Source organism: Bison bison, unplaced genomic scaffold (genome assembly GCF_000754665.1).
Source record: "Bison bison bison isolate TAMUID 2011002044 unplaced genomic scaffold, Bison_UMD1.0 scf7180017864293, whole genome shotgun sequence".
Classification (NCBI taxonomy): domain Eukaryota; kingdom Metazoa; phylum Chordata; class Mammalia; order Artiodactyla; family Bovidae; genus Bison; species Bison bison.
Genome location: NW_011494865.1, coordinates 2164651 through 2182208, shown reverse-complemented (window position 1 = coordinate 2182208; position 17558 = coordinate 2164651). Strand labels below are relative to the sequence as shown.

General features: G+C 35.8%; 1 protein-coding gene across 2 annotated transcripts in view; it reads left to right on the top strand.

The window, feature by feature from the left end:
• The window catches only part of GSPT1 (G1 to S phase transition 1), a 33490-nt gene extending 16710 nt beyond the window's left edge, over positions 1–16780 (top strand). For both annotated transcript variants that reach the window (XM_010850679.1, XM_010850678.1), the window contains exons 7-15: positions 1045–1225; positions 2051–2205; positions 2304–2444; positions 3708–3801; positions 4636–4716; positions 9018–9191; positions 10027–10116; positions 10228–10396; positions 12108–16780. In XM_010850679.1, coding sequence (XP_010848981.1) covers positions 1045–1225; positions 2051–2205; positions 2304–2444; positions 3708–3801; positions 4636–4716; positions 9018–9191; positions 10027–10116; positions 10228–10396; positions 12108–12160 — 1138 coding nt within the window. In that variant the 3' untranslated portion in view covers positions 12161–16780. The remainder of the gene's footprint in view (positions 1–1044; positions 1226–2050; positions 2206–2303; positions 2445–3707; positions 3802–4635; positions 4717–9017; positions 9192–10026; positions 10117–10227; positions 10397–12107) is intronic.
• The last annotated feature ends 778 nt before the right edge of the window (positions 16781–17558 follow it).

Here is a 17558-nt window from a genome sequence, read left to right as displayed (position 1 = left end):
ACTGGTTGGATCTCCTTGCAGTCCAAGGGACTCTCCAGAGTCTTCTCCAACACCACAGTTCAAAAGCATCAATTCTTTGGTGCTCAGCTTTCTTCACAGTCCAACTCTCACATCCATACATGACTACTGGAAAAACCATAGCTTAATTGGCCTTTGTTGGCAAAGTAATGTCTCTGGTTTTTAATATGCTGTCTAGGTTGGTCATAACTTTCCTTCTCAGGAGTAAACGTCTTTTAATTTCATGGCTGCAGTCACCATCTGCAGTGATTTTGGAGTCCAAAAAAATAAAGTCTGCCACTGTTTCCACTGTTTCCCCATCTATTTCCCATGAAGTGATGGGACCAGATGCCATGATCTTCGTTTTCTGAATGTTGAGCTTTAAGCCAACTTTTTCACTCTCCTCTTTCACTTTCATCAAGAGGCTTTTTAGTTCCTCTTCACTTTCTGCCATAAGGGTGGTGTCATCTGCATATCTTAGGTTGTTGTTATTTCTTACTTACTATGAAATACAGATGATGTGATGAGGTAATCTAAATTAACACTGTTACGGATGGTTTGAATTTATATATGTAATTTTATATGGCAAAGAAATAACCAAATAATTCTTAGCAAGTAACCATTGGTTCCAAATGGTGGGTTAGTGGCCTTCACTTTTAGAAGGTACCCTTAGACAGCCTTACTTGTATTATAGTTTGTGCTAGATGATTTTTAAAATGAAATATAAAGGAACTCATTACTTAACTCATAGTGATATTGGCATTGGTACTAAATAGTCTTTCTATGTATGTTGTCATCTTGTTATTATACATAATATTTGCTTACAGAGTGTATAACTGACACTGGATATATATAAAAGCTCTTGAGTGTTTGAATCAGAAGAATATAAGTTTTAGTCATTTAATTTTTACTTCTACCCAGTCCTGTTCATGATTTAAATGTATGTTGAACATAAAATTCTTCTACCATTAATTACATGTTTAATGGTAGAAGAATATTTTTAAAACTCCTGTTCTTACCAGTATTGTTATTTTAAAATTATTTCAGGTACTTATCTTGGGCCTTAGACACAAATCAGGAAGAAAGAGACAAGGGTAAAACAGTAGAAGTGGGTCGTGCCTACTTTGAAACGGAAAAGAAGCATTTTACAATTCTAGATGCCCCTGGCCACAAGAGTTTTGTCCCAAATATGATTGGTGGTGCTTCTCAAGCTGATTTGGCTGTACTGGTAAGGAAAGATGTTTCCAGTTCATCCCTGTATTTGTTCGCAGCCCAACTTGAAATATAAACACTTGGATTTACCTTCTAAAAGCTAGAATTTAGATTACAGTGAACTGTAAAATATACAAAGTTACAGTTTTCACTTTGTTTCACTAATCTGCCCAAGAAATCTTCATAATTTGATTTACTTATGAAAATGTTTCTGCTTTTCTCTACCATTGCTATTATCTCTGTGTCAGAAATTAGTGTCCACTGACTGCTAAACCTAATCCATTTTGTACTCAATCCTGTGAGTACAAAAATGAGTAAGAAATTATCTGTTTAAGATCTTCAGTCATTTTGCAATTTGGGGGTAGTTATTGTACTAGCACTAAATCACATATATGTTTGAAATGTAAAATATAAATTTACATATAAATGTAAAAATAAAATATAAAATATAAAAATGTACTAGATTTTGGAGAATTGGGAATGAGAAGAAACATATACCAAAATTTTTTTAAGTATTTAGACATTGTGACATTCAAAAGTACATATATGCTCAGACGATAAAAGAATCTACCTTCAATGCAGGAGACCCAGGTTCAATCCCTGGGTCAGGAAGATTCCCCTGGAGAAGGCAGCCCTCTCCAGTGTTTTTGCCTACAGAATCCTGTGGACAGAGGAGCCTGTCAGGCTGTGGGGTCACAAAGAGCTGGACACACTGAATGACTAACTCACTCACTTCTATTTTCTTGCAAGATGCTTCTGATAAAACTGAAAAGAAAAATGTTGTATTGCTAGAAGAGTGTACTTGAATGTGTAAGAATAAACTGTTGATTTCTTGGAACAGGTAATCTCTGCCAGGAAAGGAGAGTTTGAAACTGGATTTGAGAAAGGAGGACAGACGAGAGAACATGCCATGCTGGCAAAGACGGCAGGCGTCAAACACTTGATTGTGCTCATTAATAAGATGGACGACCCAACAGTGAATTGGAGCAATGAGAGGCAAGCTTGGATGTCTTAATGTTTGTTCATACTCTGTTTAATGTTGAAACTATAGAGTTCAGTTGCTTTACATTATAATTATTTATAAATATTAATAGATATGAAGAATGTAAAGAGAAACTGGTGCCGTTTTTGAAAAAAGTTGGCTTTAATCCCAAAAAGGACATTCATTTCATGCCATGCTCAGGACTGACGGGAGCAAATCTTAAGGAGCAATCAGATTTCTGTCCTTGGTACATGTAAGTAATCTTTTAAAAAGTTTGTGTCTTATTAAGTAATCTTTTTTTTAATTAATTTTTTGGCTGCACAGCATGTGAGATCTTATTTCCCTGACTAGGGCTCGAATCTGTGCCCCCCTGGATCACTAGGGAAGGCCCAGTGTGTTTATGTGTGTTAGTCACTCAGTCGTGTCTGACTCTTTACGACCCCATGGACCATAGCTCACCAGGCTCCTCTGTCCATGGGATTCTCCAGGCAAGAATACTGTAACCTTTCCCTTCTCCAGGGGATCTTCCCCACCCAAGGACCAAACCAGGGGCTCCTGCATTGCAGGCAGATTCTTCATGGGTTGAGCTACCTGGGAAGCCCAATAATTTAAGAAAATATTGAGTGTAACCTTGGCTTTAAAAATGCCATGACCTTTGTCTTTTACCTGGGTTTTCTTTTTTGTTATTGAGTTGTTAGGGTACTTTATGCACTGGGTACAATTCCCTTATCAGAGACATGATTTGCAAGCATTTTCTCCCATTCTGTGGGCTATCTTTTTACTTTCTTCATAGTGTCCTTTGAAATACAAAAAGGTCTTAATTTTGATGAAGTCTTGTTTATTTTTTCTCTTAATTGTGCTTTTGGTGTCATGCCTAGGGAATTGTTGCCCAATCCAGTCATAAAGAATTAGACCTGTTATTTTCATTTAAGCCTATTGAAGCTCTTAGGTGTGTGTTTCATTTTTGGATTAATGTTTTATAAGGTAAAGTCTTGAATACTTCAGCTTTGTGAGTATTTAAATTGGGAAATGTGAGTCTTTGACTTTTATCCCTCCACCCCCCAAGAATATTTTGCCTTTTTGGGTCCCTTGAATTTCCATATGAACATTGGGATCAGCTGGTCAAATTTCTGCAAAAAGGCAGTGGGACTTTAATAAGAACTGACTGAATTTGTAGATCAGTTTGGGGGGAACATTGCGATCTTGGCAATATTATACCTCCCAATTCACATACTGTATTTTTAAAGGGGAAATTACAGAATCTTGATTTCAGAGCTGGAAAAAGTCCATGAAAAATTAAGTTATATAGTGTGGCTTCTGTTTATTACAACATGTGGGTTATTTGCCATTAAATATTTTTATAAGTTTACAGGGAAACTTTTTCATTATATTGATCTATTATGTTATTTTTTTAGAAAACATTTCTGAGGAATAAGTGAGATGAACTAGATAAAGTTAGAGCCATGTAATTTCTTAAAATTTTAACATTTATGTTGACTCTTTATTATATTCTCAGTGGATTACCATTTATTCCATATCTGGATAATTTGCCAAACTTCAATAGATCAGTTGATGGACCAATCAGGCTGCCAATTGTGGATAAGTACAAGGTACCCAAAATGTTAAAGAAACTGGGTTTTATGGGAGGTGACAAATTATTTTGTGTTCTGTTTTAAACTATGAAATAACTTTAATAATTAACAACATAACACAGGTATCTCTTTAATAAAGATTATGTTATTCAGTGATATAGACCATAATTAAATCAGTTTAATTTAATTTGGTTGTTTTTCTATGAGCCAGTGATCATTTTTTGGTGAGAGATTCTTATAAGTAAAACTTCTGAAAGAGTTTCTACATTAAAGTTGATAGATACTGACAAATAGCCTTCCAAAATGCAGTGCTAATTTACATGGCCACCAGCAGCATATGAACATGTTTACCATAGCCTAACCAACACTGGATGTAGTCTTTAAAGAATAAGCTTCAAATAAAGAAAAAAATAATAAGCTTCACTATTTTTAACTATGTTTTCAGCTTCATTTTAAGTACTGCACTATCAATATGTAGTATTTTGCTTTTTTTCAAATACATCATTATTTCATTAGCTTCATGCTAAGTTTCTTGAAATTTAGTTTTTAAATAGGGAATGTCTCAGACAGTTTTGAGAGAACCTCAATTTGAACAACAAATTTAGATCTTCAAACGTAAAATTCTGTCTCCTGCAGTGTGTTCTTTTTAAATCCCTAGGCATACTTATTTATTAGTATTATATATATGTATATTTGTTGCCTGTGTCTAAGATTAATCCTAAGGATTCTACCACTTGAGCTAAAGATTTTCTTTTCTGAGTAAGCCTTGCAATATTTCACTTTGGGTTGTTGAACTCCTGTATAGTAGTAACAGAAGTCTGACATTTGGTTTTTTATTTTAAATTTAAACAGGATATGGGCACTGTGGTCCTGGGAAAGCTGGAATCAGGATCTATTTGTAAAGGCCAGCAGCTTGTGATGATGCCAAACAAGGTAAGAATTCATAATGCTCTTGTTCATTTAAGTTTTCTCTTGAAAATATTAGTAAGGAATCAGAACTTTTCAATCTTAGGGATTTCATTAAAAGAAACCACTTTTTAAATCCAACATTGGTGGTGGTGGTGGTGGTTTAGTTGCTAAGTTGTGTCCGACTCTTGCGACCCCAGGGACTGTAGCCTGCCAGGCTCCTCTATCCATGGGATTCTCCAGGCAAGAATACTGGAGTGGGTTGCCATTTCCTTCTCCAGGGGGTCTTCCCAACTCAGGGATCGAACCCAGGTCTCTTGCACTGCAGGCAGATTGTTTACCAACTGAGCTATGCGGAGCTAGTTAATGTCAAGTGCAAAATTTAATCAAGAATATGTGGTGTTATTTATTGACAAATGGAGAAGGGACAGTATTGGCACCATGTCAGAGTTAAAAAGTACATCATCATGAGAGCTTCAGTTAGTTATTTTATAGGAAGTAAATAGAGATTTGTAGTGGTTGAGTGATTTGCTTCTGTTAACATTCTAGATTAGTAAGTGAGCCAGGGATGAAAACTCAGGTTTAACGTTAATATAATTAGCTTTCTTTTTTGTACATAGTAGTTATGTTGGATACTATAAAATGTGTCCAAGCTATGCCCCTAATTTATTTGGGGAGAAAGGGATTTTTTTTTTTTTTTAATAATAAATGGGTCTTTTCTTGACTCTTAATACCTTATTGTAGTTTCTTCATTATAGCAGAGGGTTTCATTAAATAACATGAACAAATCTCAATGAACTATATTCCTTTGTGTTATTTTTGACTGGTCAGTTGCTGGTAATTGCAGATGACCTGTTACTAAGAAACTGTTACCTGTTTTCCAGAGGACTTCTCTAACAATCCAAAGATGTTGTTTACGTAGGAAAAGGCCTGAATTATCAGAACCTCCAAATAGACATTTTGTTAGATTTAACTGAGAATTTCTTTACCATGCTTATTCCAGGCAAAGAATATTACAAAAGACAATTGTCAATGTACTGTTGAGTTTTAATTGAAACCTTACAAAGTATACTTCGGGGTTTCTTGATGCCTTATGCATTGGAGATCAGAGTATGCTATCATAGTGTCTTTTCTTTAAGAGGTAATTATGCAGTGATAAACGAGTGAAAATAATGGTCAGTTTGAATCCTTGTATTTTGTCTGTTGAGCAATCACAGAAGTCAAATTTGCTTGTGGAGATGGAAGCAAGGGGCTGGGGGAAGAAGAATGGGGAGTGGATTCTTAATGGGCACAGAACTTCCTTTTGGGGTAATGATGTTTTGGAACCAGATACTGATAATGGTTGTATACCATTGTGAATGTCGATGCCACTGAATTGTATGATGTAAAATAGTTTTAAAAGGTAAATATGAGTATTTTATCACAATAGAAAAGTACTTACTATGGGCAAGTGAACTGAGTGCTGGGCTGTAGCTAAAGGTGAAGGGACTCAATATATTAGTTCTCTTTAGAAACTATCACTTTACACTAATTACTGAACAGTTCAGTGTAGCATATCTTACAGGTGTTAATCAGTCCTTAAGAACTCAGTTTACTTCAGTCCCTGAGTTTCAGTGGAATAGAATTATGTTTTAAAAGATGTTAGACTATGCTGTGCTGTGCTTAATTGCTCAGTCGTGTCCAACTCTTTGCAATCCCATTGACTGTAGTCCACCAGGCACCTCTGTCCATGGGGATTCTCCAAGCAAGAATACTGGAGTGGGTTGCCATGCCCTCATCCAGGGCATCTTCCCAACCCAGGGATTGATTGAACCCAGTTCTCCTGCATTGCAGCTGGATTCTTTACTGTCTGAGCAACCAGGGAAGCCCAGATGTAAGACTATTTTACACTGAAAAATTATAGGTAGGGAACCTACAGAATGGGGGTAAGAAATTGTATATCATAAATCTGATAAAGGGGTTACTATCCATAATATATCAAGAACTACAACTCAACAACAAAAAGAAAGAACCTGACTAAAAAATTAGCAAAGAACTTAAAGCAGGCATTTCTCAAAGAAGATGAACAAGTGGCCAACAAACACATGAAAAGAAGCTCAACATCACTAATCATTGCTGCCGCTGCTGCTACTGCTGCTAAGTCGCTTCAGTCGCGTCCGACTCTGTGCGACCCCACAGATGGCAGCCCACCAGGCTCCGCCGTCCCTGGGATTCTCCAGGCAAGAAACACTGGAGTGGGTTGCCATTTCCTTCTCCGATGCGTGAAAGTGAAGTCACTCAGTAAGTGTCCGACTCTTCGTGACCCCATGGACTACAGCCTACCAGGCTCCTCCATCCGTAGGATTTTCCAGACAAGAGTACTGGAGTGGGTTGCCATTGCCTTCTCTGGTGAGATAATGCCTCACAGCCATCTGGATGGCTATTTAAAAAAAAGAAAAACCCAGAAAATAACAAATGCTGGCAAGGATGTAGGGATTTGGAACCCTTTCTGGATTGTTGGTAGGAACGTAAAATTGTGCAGCTGCTGGGGAAGACTTAATGGCATTTCTTCAAAAACAAAAATAATAATAAAAATAGAGTAATCATGATCCAGCAGTTCCATATCTGAGTATACACCCTTAAAAGCTGAAAACAGACCTTGAAGAACCAATGTCCATAGCACCCAACACACGGAAGCAGGAGCAAAGCAGGAGCAAATACGGTGTACACATAAAACGGCATATCACTCAGCTTAGAAAGGAAGGATATTCTAATATAAGCTACAACATGGATGAACCTGGAGGGCATTACTACTAAGTGAAATCAGCCAGCCAGCCATACATACATAAATCATGTATGACTCTCCACTTTTGTGAAGCACTTTGAGTAGATAAAATCTTTACTACCTCTCAGAAAGTAATTAAAAAATTAATCTTAATTTTTCATAAGTATGGATTACAGATTTGACTTGCTCTGTTTTGTTTAGTTATAAAAGTCTTCATTTAGGGAAAGGAATTGTTACACTGGATTATTTGGGCAAAAGGTAGTAAACATACTTGTTTGGTTATATATGATGGAACTGCTAGTTTCTACCTCTTTATTCCATTACTCTAAAGAATTTGCTAGCAAATATGGCTGTACTACTAGTTTTTGGAATGAATTTCAAGACAGGTATCAGTAAGGTATAAGCTACCTTTTGGGAAAGAAAGCCATTATTTGTGTATGTGTATGGGGGAGAAACTACTGGAGTTTAGCAAATGACAGTTTGTAGAATTCTGGTATGTAATACAATGATTCTGGATTTTCTACTGTTTATATACCATCCAATGAGAAAGTTCACTTTTGTCTTGAAGGTTGTTATTTTGTTTTGTTTTCTGGCATGTGTTTTAAAAATATGAATTATCTCCAAGGGAGGAAATGGAGTAAAATAAGGGACTACTTTGTGGGTATGGCTTTTAACATTTTTCCCCATCTATATGCTTAAAAAAATTATTGTAATAAAAGACAAATTTTACCACTATTGACATTTTGTACGTTCACAGTATTGTGCAGCCATCACCACGTCTAGTTCCAAAACATTTTCATCACCCTAGAAGGAAACCTCTACCTATTAAACAGTCAGTGTGCTTTTAAAGCTTAGTTGTTCAAATAACCTTAGAAAAATACATTCTTCAGATGTTTGGGGATTGATAGGTAATAGAAGCTATGTCCGGAAAAGGCAATGGCACCCCACTCCAGTACTCTTGCCTGGCAAATCCCATGGACGGAGGAGCCTGGTAGGCTGCAGTCCACGGGGTCGCTAGGAGTCAACATGACTGAGCAACTTCACTTTCACTTTTCCCTTTCATGCATTGGAGAAGGAAATGGCAACCCACTCCAGTGTTCTTGCCTGGAGAATCCCAGGGACAGGGGAGCCTGGTGGGCTGCTGTCTCTGGGCTTGCACCGAGTCGGACACGACTGAAGCGACTTAGCAGCAGCAGCAGCAGCAGAAGCTATGTCTCTTAACTCCTGAAATTTAAGAATAATGAAAGTTATATCTATAAAATTAAAATGATTTATGTTTTAATTTTAGAAAAGTAAGAAAGGTAGATATTCTGTTTGGAAATTATTAGGATGTGATATTTAAAATATGACAGATAAATCTTTTAATTGGCAGCTTGTAATTCTAGGATATGATTTTCATTAAGTTCATGTTATACAAATGTTACAGAGTTTTAAACTCAAAAGAATTACTTTGGCTAATCAACAACCACAGAAAAATGTGACTTGTAAGTCTTCAGCAAACATTATTTTCCATTCTAAAATGTAGTGAATGTATCAAGTTTTCCAATCTTGGTTTCTTTTTAAGCACAATGTGGAAGTTCTTGGAATCCTTTCTGATGATGTGGAAACCGATTCTGTAGCCCCAGGTGAAAACCTCAAAATCAGACTGAAAGGAATTGAAGAGGAGGAGATTCTTCCAGGGTTCATACTTTGTGATCCTAATAATCTTTGTCATTCTGGTCGCACATTTGATGCCCAGGTAAACCAGATATTGTTGTTATCATGATGACCTTCACTGTCACAATGAGGCTAGGATTTAAATGCCCTTTGTCCTGATAACTGGTGATATGCCATTGTGTGCAGAAGGGGAACTGAAATAGGATAAACCATATATAGAGATCACAACAGCTGTGATGTATATCTCATACCCAAATGGTCTTTGATGGTACAAGTCCTGGGTAGAAAGTATGCATTTTTAGTTTTTATATTCTGTTGATAATATATATTGATACTTAATATTTTGCTTAAAGTGTCTTTATGCTCTACTTTAAGTAGAGCATAGTTGCCTTGGAAGTCATGGTTTGTCTGCTTATTCAGAGCAAGCAAATTTCCAGATAGGAAAACAATTAATTTCTCCATGTTATTAGCAACCTGACTTCCCCAGGAGGATGACAGAGTAAGTTAACTGGTACAACTCACAGAATTTTTGAGTTGTTATATGATGATTAATCAAGTTAGGTTTTTCTGTCAGATACAAGCTTGTTAACTTTGGAGCTTGTATACTGGGAAATGGATAAAACTAAGTTCATATCAGGAGGGAAAATTGTAGCATGTGAGCAGCAGTGAATGCCTTGGTGGAGGAGTATAGAGGAAAGGCTTCCCAGAGAAGAAAGTATGCCTATGTTTTTAAAGTTTGGGCACTTGCCAAGAAGATCTGTAGGATAAGGATATCAAAAAGTCATGCTTTGAGGTAACCCAATCTGACCTATCACTTCCAACACAAAAATAAGTTGCTGCCCTACTGAAATTGTGAGTTACACATTCAATTCTTTTTTTACCTAGGGATAAAGATGATAATTTTTTTTGTTTGACAGATAGTGATTATAGAGCACAAGTCCATCATCTGCCCAGGTTATAATGCGGTGCTGCATATCCATACCTGTATTGAAGAAGTTGAAATAACAGTGAGTTTTAAGATAATTGGGGTTTTTGTTTTAAGACCATTATTCACACTTCTGGTCTTAAAGATTCTTTTATTAGGCATTATTCTAATCTCATCCTTTTTTCTTGGATAGGCCTTAATCTGCTTGGTAGACAAGAAATCAGGAGAAAAAAGTAAGACTCGACCCCGTTTTGTGAAACAGGATCAAGTGTGCATTGCCCGCTTGAGGACAGCAGGAACCATCTGCCTTGAGACCTTTAAAGACTTCCCTCAAATGGGTCGCTTTACTTTAAGAGATGAGGGTAAGCCTTTAAATTGATGTCCAGAGGTTTGTCTAAGGTGCTTAGCTTTGGTAGTTTTCATCTGAGTACAGTGCACATTAGAAGTTCATAGGAAACTTGGATACCTGTTTATAATATATGTTATATATGTTTTATGAGTTGAATGAATTAAACAGACTTGACCATACACTTTAGTAGTAATGCTCTAGATGAAGAACCTTAATCTTGATATTTTGCAGGCAGTAGGTTTTGGGAGTCCTTTTATTTATTGCTAAATAAGACATTTCTATGATAAAATCCTCTCTAATATGTGTGATAAAACCTCATCTTGAAGGACTTTATCCAGTAGAGCAAATTTTTGCTAGTAAGCAAACCTTTGAGGTAGACATGCTTATTTTTTAGAAAAAATCATTTTAAAATCCAATATGATAAACTTTAACTGCACTGAAATGGGAGGAGATAAAGGAGTACATAGATTGATAGCCTTAATGCCTAATATATTCAAGGTTTAGTATTTATTCATTATATTTTTATAAATAAAAATATTTAAAATAAAAGGTAATATAAAATAAAAATATTTTTATTATATTTTTAATATTTATTATTTATTTCAGGGTTTAATGTTCATGTTCTTGTGTGTGTGTGTCCACTTCTGCCTGAGTGAATTGGAATTGGTGTAATTTTCCTATTTCAAACAGCTATGAAACTTTGGTATCATAGAAACAAAATGACTTTGTGTTTAATAGAACATTTCTCTTATAGAGTATTACTTTAGGTTACTATTTTAAGACTATGGAAGACTTTACATAAAACTTTATGGTTCACTTAAAATACAGAATAGTCAGTTCATATATTAGTTCTAATTCAATTCAGCAAAAACTTTACTGTATATCCACTGAATGTCAGGAGTTGTGCCAAGCACTGGGAATATGATGGATATGGTTCCTGAGCTTTATTTCAGAGGAAACTATATAAAGATGGTATACATTTAAAGTCATTATCTTAAAAGTCTTCTTGATGATAGTGAAACTGGCTATTGGGGCTTTCCTATTAATATAACAAAATGAGAATTTTATTTAGCAATTAGAAATTAATGTAGCAAGAATTTTTAACTTCAGATTCCCCCCCCCCCCCCCCAAAGAATAGCTTGGCTTTTAGGTTTTTCACAAGACCAAATGGATTTTGTATTTCTAATAATAGGGTCTGAGAGCCCTTTTTAACAGCTTTTATTGAGATAATTTAAATACCGTGAAATTGACCTGTTTGGAGTATATAGTTCAGTGAATTAGTATGTTCAGAGTTGTATAGTCATCACTACATCCTAATTTTATAACATTTATAACATCTGAAAAAGGAACCCAAATACCTGTTTACCAAGTTACCACCGATTATTCTATCCACCTCTGGCCATTGTAGGCAACCATATGTCTACTTTTTCTCTGCCTGCCTTTTTTGGACATGACTTATAAACAGAATCATATAGTTTGTGACCTTTAGTGTGTAGTTTATTTCACTCAGCATGTTTTTGAGGTTCACCCATGCTGTGATATGTATATAATTCATTCCTTTTTATTGCCAAATAATAATTCTACTGTACAGATATATCCATACTTTACTTTTCAGCATAGGTTTTAATTAGTAATTTACATTGTAAAATAATGATAAAGTTTTAATATCTAACATAGCCTTGCTGTTAACTACTGAAAAGGTTTCTTAAAAATTTCATTTCTAGGTAAGACCATTGCAATTGGAAAAGTTCTGAAACTGGTTCCAGAGAAAGACTAAGCATTTTCTTGATGACCCTGCACAATACTGTGAGGAAAATTGACTGCAAAAGCCTACTTCACACCGCCTTCTCTTATTTTCTGCCCATTGACAAAACTCTCCCCATATTTTGCAAAGACAAAATTCACAGCAAAAGTCCACATTATGTCAGCTTTCTCATATTGAGAGCTCTGCTATGCCACTGTTGAATTTTTCCCAAGATTTTTTTCTTCCCCTCTCAAACTCTGCTTCCTTGGACAGATTTGGCAATAGCTTTGTAAGTGATGTGGACATAATCGCCTACAATAATGAAAAACCTACCAGGAATTTTTTTATTTTTCATTTCCCCTTAGGCATACCTAGTCTTTTTCCCCCGAGGCAGATCATTCTGAGTGTGCGAGTGTGTGTGCACATGTTACAAAGACAACTACCATGTTAATAAAATATTCAATTTGAAACCCTTTTTGGTATTTGAATTGCTTTTGAATACTGTTTTTTATCTGGATGTAACATTGTTGCATTAGCTTTTTAACTGGACCAAGTAATCAAGTACATTTTATTACTTGGACTTTTCTAAACTCTTTTCCTCTCCACTACTTAAATGAGGCACTTACAAACCATGTTCAAGTTTGTATTAAAAGAAAGAATTAGATGGAACCCTTCTTTTGATGGTTAATGCATACATACAATATCTTTATGCAACTATGACACTGCTTTATTAGGTCTCTCAGTTATTTTCTGCCAACTGATATTTTAACATGGTTTCTTAAACAAAGTAAGTGGTTTTAAGACACAGGAACAGCATATCTGTAGTTTTCATAAGTATAAAGCATAATGAAATTGTACCCCTACAAAAAATTCCATTAACTTGTTAAATTAGTGGAATTTACAATAAAAACAGCATGTTGAGACCTGGCATAAATGCCTCCTTTAGTATTTATAAGAGCTGCATGCAACTAGTATGAAAACCATATCAATTGCAAGTGCCAGTTCTACAAATTATTCAGTTTATTTATTGTTTATATCAGTAATTTTAAAGGCTGGATGACTCTTGCTGGTTAAAGCTAAATCTCATCCAGTAACTAAATGAATACATATTTAGAACCATCAGAATCTGCACAGGAAAGTTAACAACAAGTAGAATTATGTTTTTCTCGATTATTCAAAATTGTTTTCTTAAATATATGCTGAAATTTGCTAAATTATGATTTGGATGGCCCAGAGTGCAGCACTGTGGTGGTTTTTAGATTGAATCCTGACCTTCTGCTACAACTGTCATGATTTTGAAATTTTTAATGAGAATAAATGGGAAATGGAAGGGATACTTTCAGGGATTTTTTTCTGGGTTTATTGGAAGCCCCACTTTGATTTTGAGTGTTGCCATTTACAGAAGACTTGGCCTCTTTTAGATTGGCTTAATCTCTAAATAAGATACTTTGTTAAGTGTATATCTAATGACATGTCACCTCCCTGTAATCTTCCTGCCTCAGAAAAGAAAAGCCTCCTCTATTTCCAGCCACAAACATAAAAACTAAATCTATCATGTTTTCATAACTGTAAAATTCCCATTCATTTCATGAATGACGCTACAGCTTATGGACAGAGCACAGTTACTGTCCTGCAGTTTCCTATAACTATACTCATGGTTATTAAAGTTGCATGAAATTTAAGTTATACTATGTTTGCAAATCTGGGCTTTTAGTTTTCTGGAATATGTGGGAGCTTTAATTAATATATTATAACTTTTTATACTTCCAAGTTAATAAGAACAAAATACTAGCAATTGCTTGGATTTTAATGAATCTTTAAAAGCTCAAGAGTCACTGAAATTATTTCCAGAGATATATTTCCATTTTTAAATTGAACACATTTTTGAAAAAAAGTTATGTTTGCTATTAAAAGTTACACTTTTAGAATATTATGTGCATGTTGCCAAGACTCAAAATGACTTGGATATCAACTGTGAAGGGCCTACCTCTAAAAAAATAAAGAGAATAAATATAATTATGAAATAAAACTTTTGATGGATTCTTGCACATTTATGCAAGTAAGATTATTTAGAAGAAACCTCATTGTTAAATTAACCAACACCATGCATTTTTGTGGGCTTTGAAGTTCTGTGGGAAGAATGCTTACTTGATGCATTTAAAAACCTTCATTACACTGCCTGGTTACTTGGATGGGCAGATGTGTCTGAAGTGAACTGGCAGTGTGGGGAGATGTCAGACCTATGAAAAGCAATATACAGATTCCTATGCTGTCATTTTGTCTTCTGCAAATGCAAGTGTGTTTATATTGTTGACAATGCAAAAACAGGGTAATTGGCTACAGACTTAGGACAGACCTAAACATTTTTCTTTGCTGTCTTTAGCCTAGATATGTTAGAATCACAATTTTCTTTGCATCTTTTTACATTAATGATGTTCTTTATACAGCTTTCATGCTAGATTATTTAATCATAGTTTTTTAAATTAATAAACTTAAGATACTGAAATAAACATTAAATAATTGCCATTTTTCAACCTTTATTTCTTACTATGGGAGAAGGGGAAATAGGTTTCTTGTTTTTAATTTGCAAACATAATTCATCCAGTGAAAATCTATGTAAAATCAAACTAAAAGAGATGGACTGAGTATATAATGCTATGAAATTAAGTGACAAATAGTAAGGTATTCTTGAATAATTAAGCCCATGTATATTTGTTTTGAATTGAGTCTTGAAATATGTGATAATTGAATGTAAAAACTTTGTGAATTGTAGAAGAATAAGGTTATTCACTGTAACAAGAGGTAGTTCATACTTGTCTGCTAGTTACATAAACTACAAGAACTACTTTTACAAAATAGGATGGACTTTGAATGTGATGCAGTTGACAGATACTGGCATCCTCAGCTGAAGTACTACAGATATTGGGGGTCATACGTTCAACCAGCTGCAGTTTTGCAACCCAAGAAAAAGGTGAACTTATGCTCAAAAACTGCTTTCATGATGAACTTTTGAAAAAAATCAAGAAAACTCCCTGGCAATCTTCAGAAACACTAGCTGTGACTGTAATTACTCCATGGTCTTTGATGGCTGTTCCATCTGGCAGCACTCTAGCACCTTTCCTCACTGGCGTGGACTTCTTATGGACTGCTGCTTCATGGATGAAAGCTTCACTGGTTTGGGTAGGAAAGTTTTTATTACAGCTCTTAACATCAAGCAAGTTTCAGCTTTTAAAAACCCTTTGTGAAAATTCTGGTAACAGCCCTATAGCTGATTGTGGAATGATTAAATGTTCAGTGTTGGCCTATCTTAACAGAATAAACTGTGCCATTAATCCTCTCACAGACATACATACATAAGGTAGATAGCAATCAACAGAATTTAGGGGACGATTTTCTGTCTCCAAATAACATGGCTTATATTTCCTCCAACTGATTTTTTCCATGATTGTAGCAGATGTCATCTAATACCTTTATGATCTTGTTTCTTTCCTCTACAGATCTTGCCATGGCAGCAACTTAAGTAAATAAATGTACTTAACACGTGCACAACTCAAAGACTAGTAGGTTTAAATTTAGCAGTCAGTTGGTTATATTAGATTTCATAGTAAATGGAATAGGAAGTGTTTTTATTTCCCTGTAGTTCAGTGGTTTCCATTTGAACCAATGTACTGCCAAATTTCAGATAGGGTAAATTTGGTTCAACTTATGATGGTTTTGGCTCTAGGATATTCTTAATTTTCAATATCCTAGGACATAACTGAGTCTTCCTTCAGTAAATATACTTTTCACATACCTCTAATCCTATGCTTCCTTGAAACAGTAATGTGCTAGCTGAGTTGTTTATTAAGAAGTGTTTTAAGGGCATGAAGGTGTGGGAATATTGGAGTATTCTCCAAAATAAGGGAGAAGCAGTAAGGCACCATGTCTGATTAGGCAGAAAATTAGGCAGGATTTAAGTGACCCTCAGAATGGTGGTAGTCTTTTCTGCCTTGTCACACATGCCACTGTGCCCTTTACTATGTACCGTGGAAACCTCAGGTTTGTGGACAGCAAAGGTAGAATGACATTGTGCTTCCCAAGGCTCCCCTCTGCCAGGCACATTAGCTTAGTGCTTGTCAGCCCAAGTCCCTGCTACCTCCTTGCTTGCTGCCCAGGAAGAGTGTTTGTGCTGGAGCTGGAGCTCCTGCACACCTCAGGCGACCAGACCACCCACATGCGTTAGGTGAAACTTAGGTCTGAGCCCAGGTCTACATTTTAAGGACTTAACATTTGGCACACATCTTAACTAGTTTCTTATCTTTGTTCTAGAAGAAATGTGGATCTCTCTCAGGCCAGGATTTAGTGACTAGTTTTCACTAGATGGCAGGTTAATACCTAGTTCTCCTTTTTTAAAAGACAGAATTGAAGGGAACTGATTAGGTTTGCTGGGTTTTTAACCTAATTCAAAAGCATGGCAGAATGCTCTAGGTAGGAATTATGGGAATCCAAGGTAAAGAAACCTTTTTCTTATGATTTGTAGCTACCTACTGTGCCTGACTTGGTGCCTGTGTGAGGATTAAGCCCTTAGTCTGCTCTTGCAATTATTCAAATGACTGAAGTTAAAAAAAATTTGCTTTTGTAATAACAATAAAAATTGTCATCTTCCCTTTTGAAGGATTTGTCCATTTGTTTATAATTATTGTATTCTGTCATACTCTGAGTGTATCTGCTTTCTTTACAGTTCTCAATGTCGTGTTCAGGCATCAGACGACACATAGGCACTGTATAGCTGTGTGTGCAAGGTTGACAATAGAGTATTTTTTATACTTTATGGCCCATGGAACCAGTGTCAGATACAAAAGTTGTATCAACACATCTTAAAGCAGAAAAATAGCGTTAGTACCTTGGATGTTTTAGCTTTCTAGTGGAGAATTTTATCTCCCAGTCTAGAATAAATGATGACCAAATTACGATTAGATTTTAAGTTTTCTGAATTTTAAAAGAACCAAAATTTGATGCTAACATGAAGATTTCGAAAAGTCATATACAGTCATGGCATCTTTTTGTGGTTCTTTGTATTTAGATCAGATCAGTCACTCAGTCGTGTCCTACTCTTTGCGACCCCATGAATTGCAGCATGCCAGGCCTCCCTGTCCATCACCAACTCCTGGAGTTCACTGAGACTCACGTCCATCGAGTCAGTGATGCCATCCAGCCATCTCATCCTCTGTCGTCCCCTTCTCCTCCTGCCCCCAATCCCTCCCAGCATCAGAGTCTTTTCCAATAAGTCAACTCTTTGCATGAGGTGGCCAAAGTACTGGAGTTTCAGCTTTAGCATCATTCCTTCCAAAGAAATCCCAGGGCTGATCTCCTTTAGAATGGACTGGTTGGATCTCCTTGCAGTCCAAGGGACTCTCAAGAGTCTTCTCCAAAACCACACTTCAAAAGCATC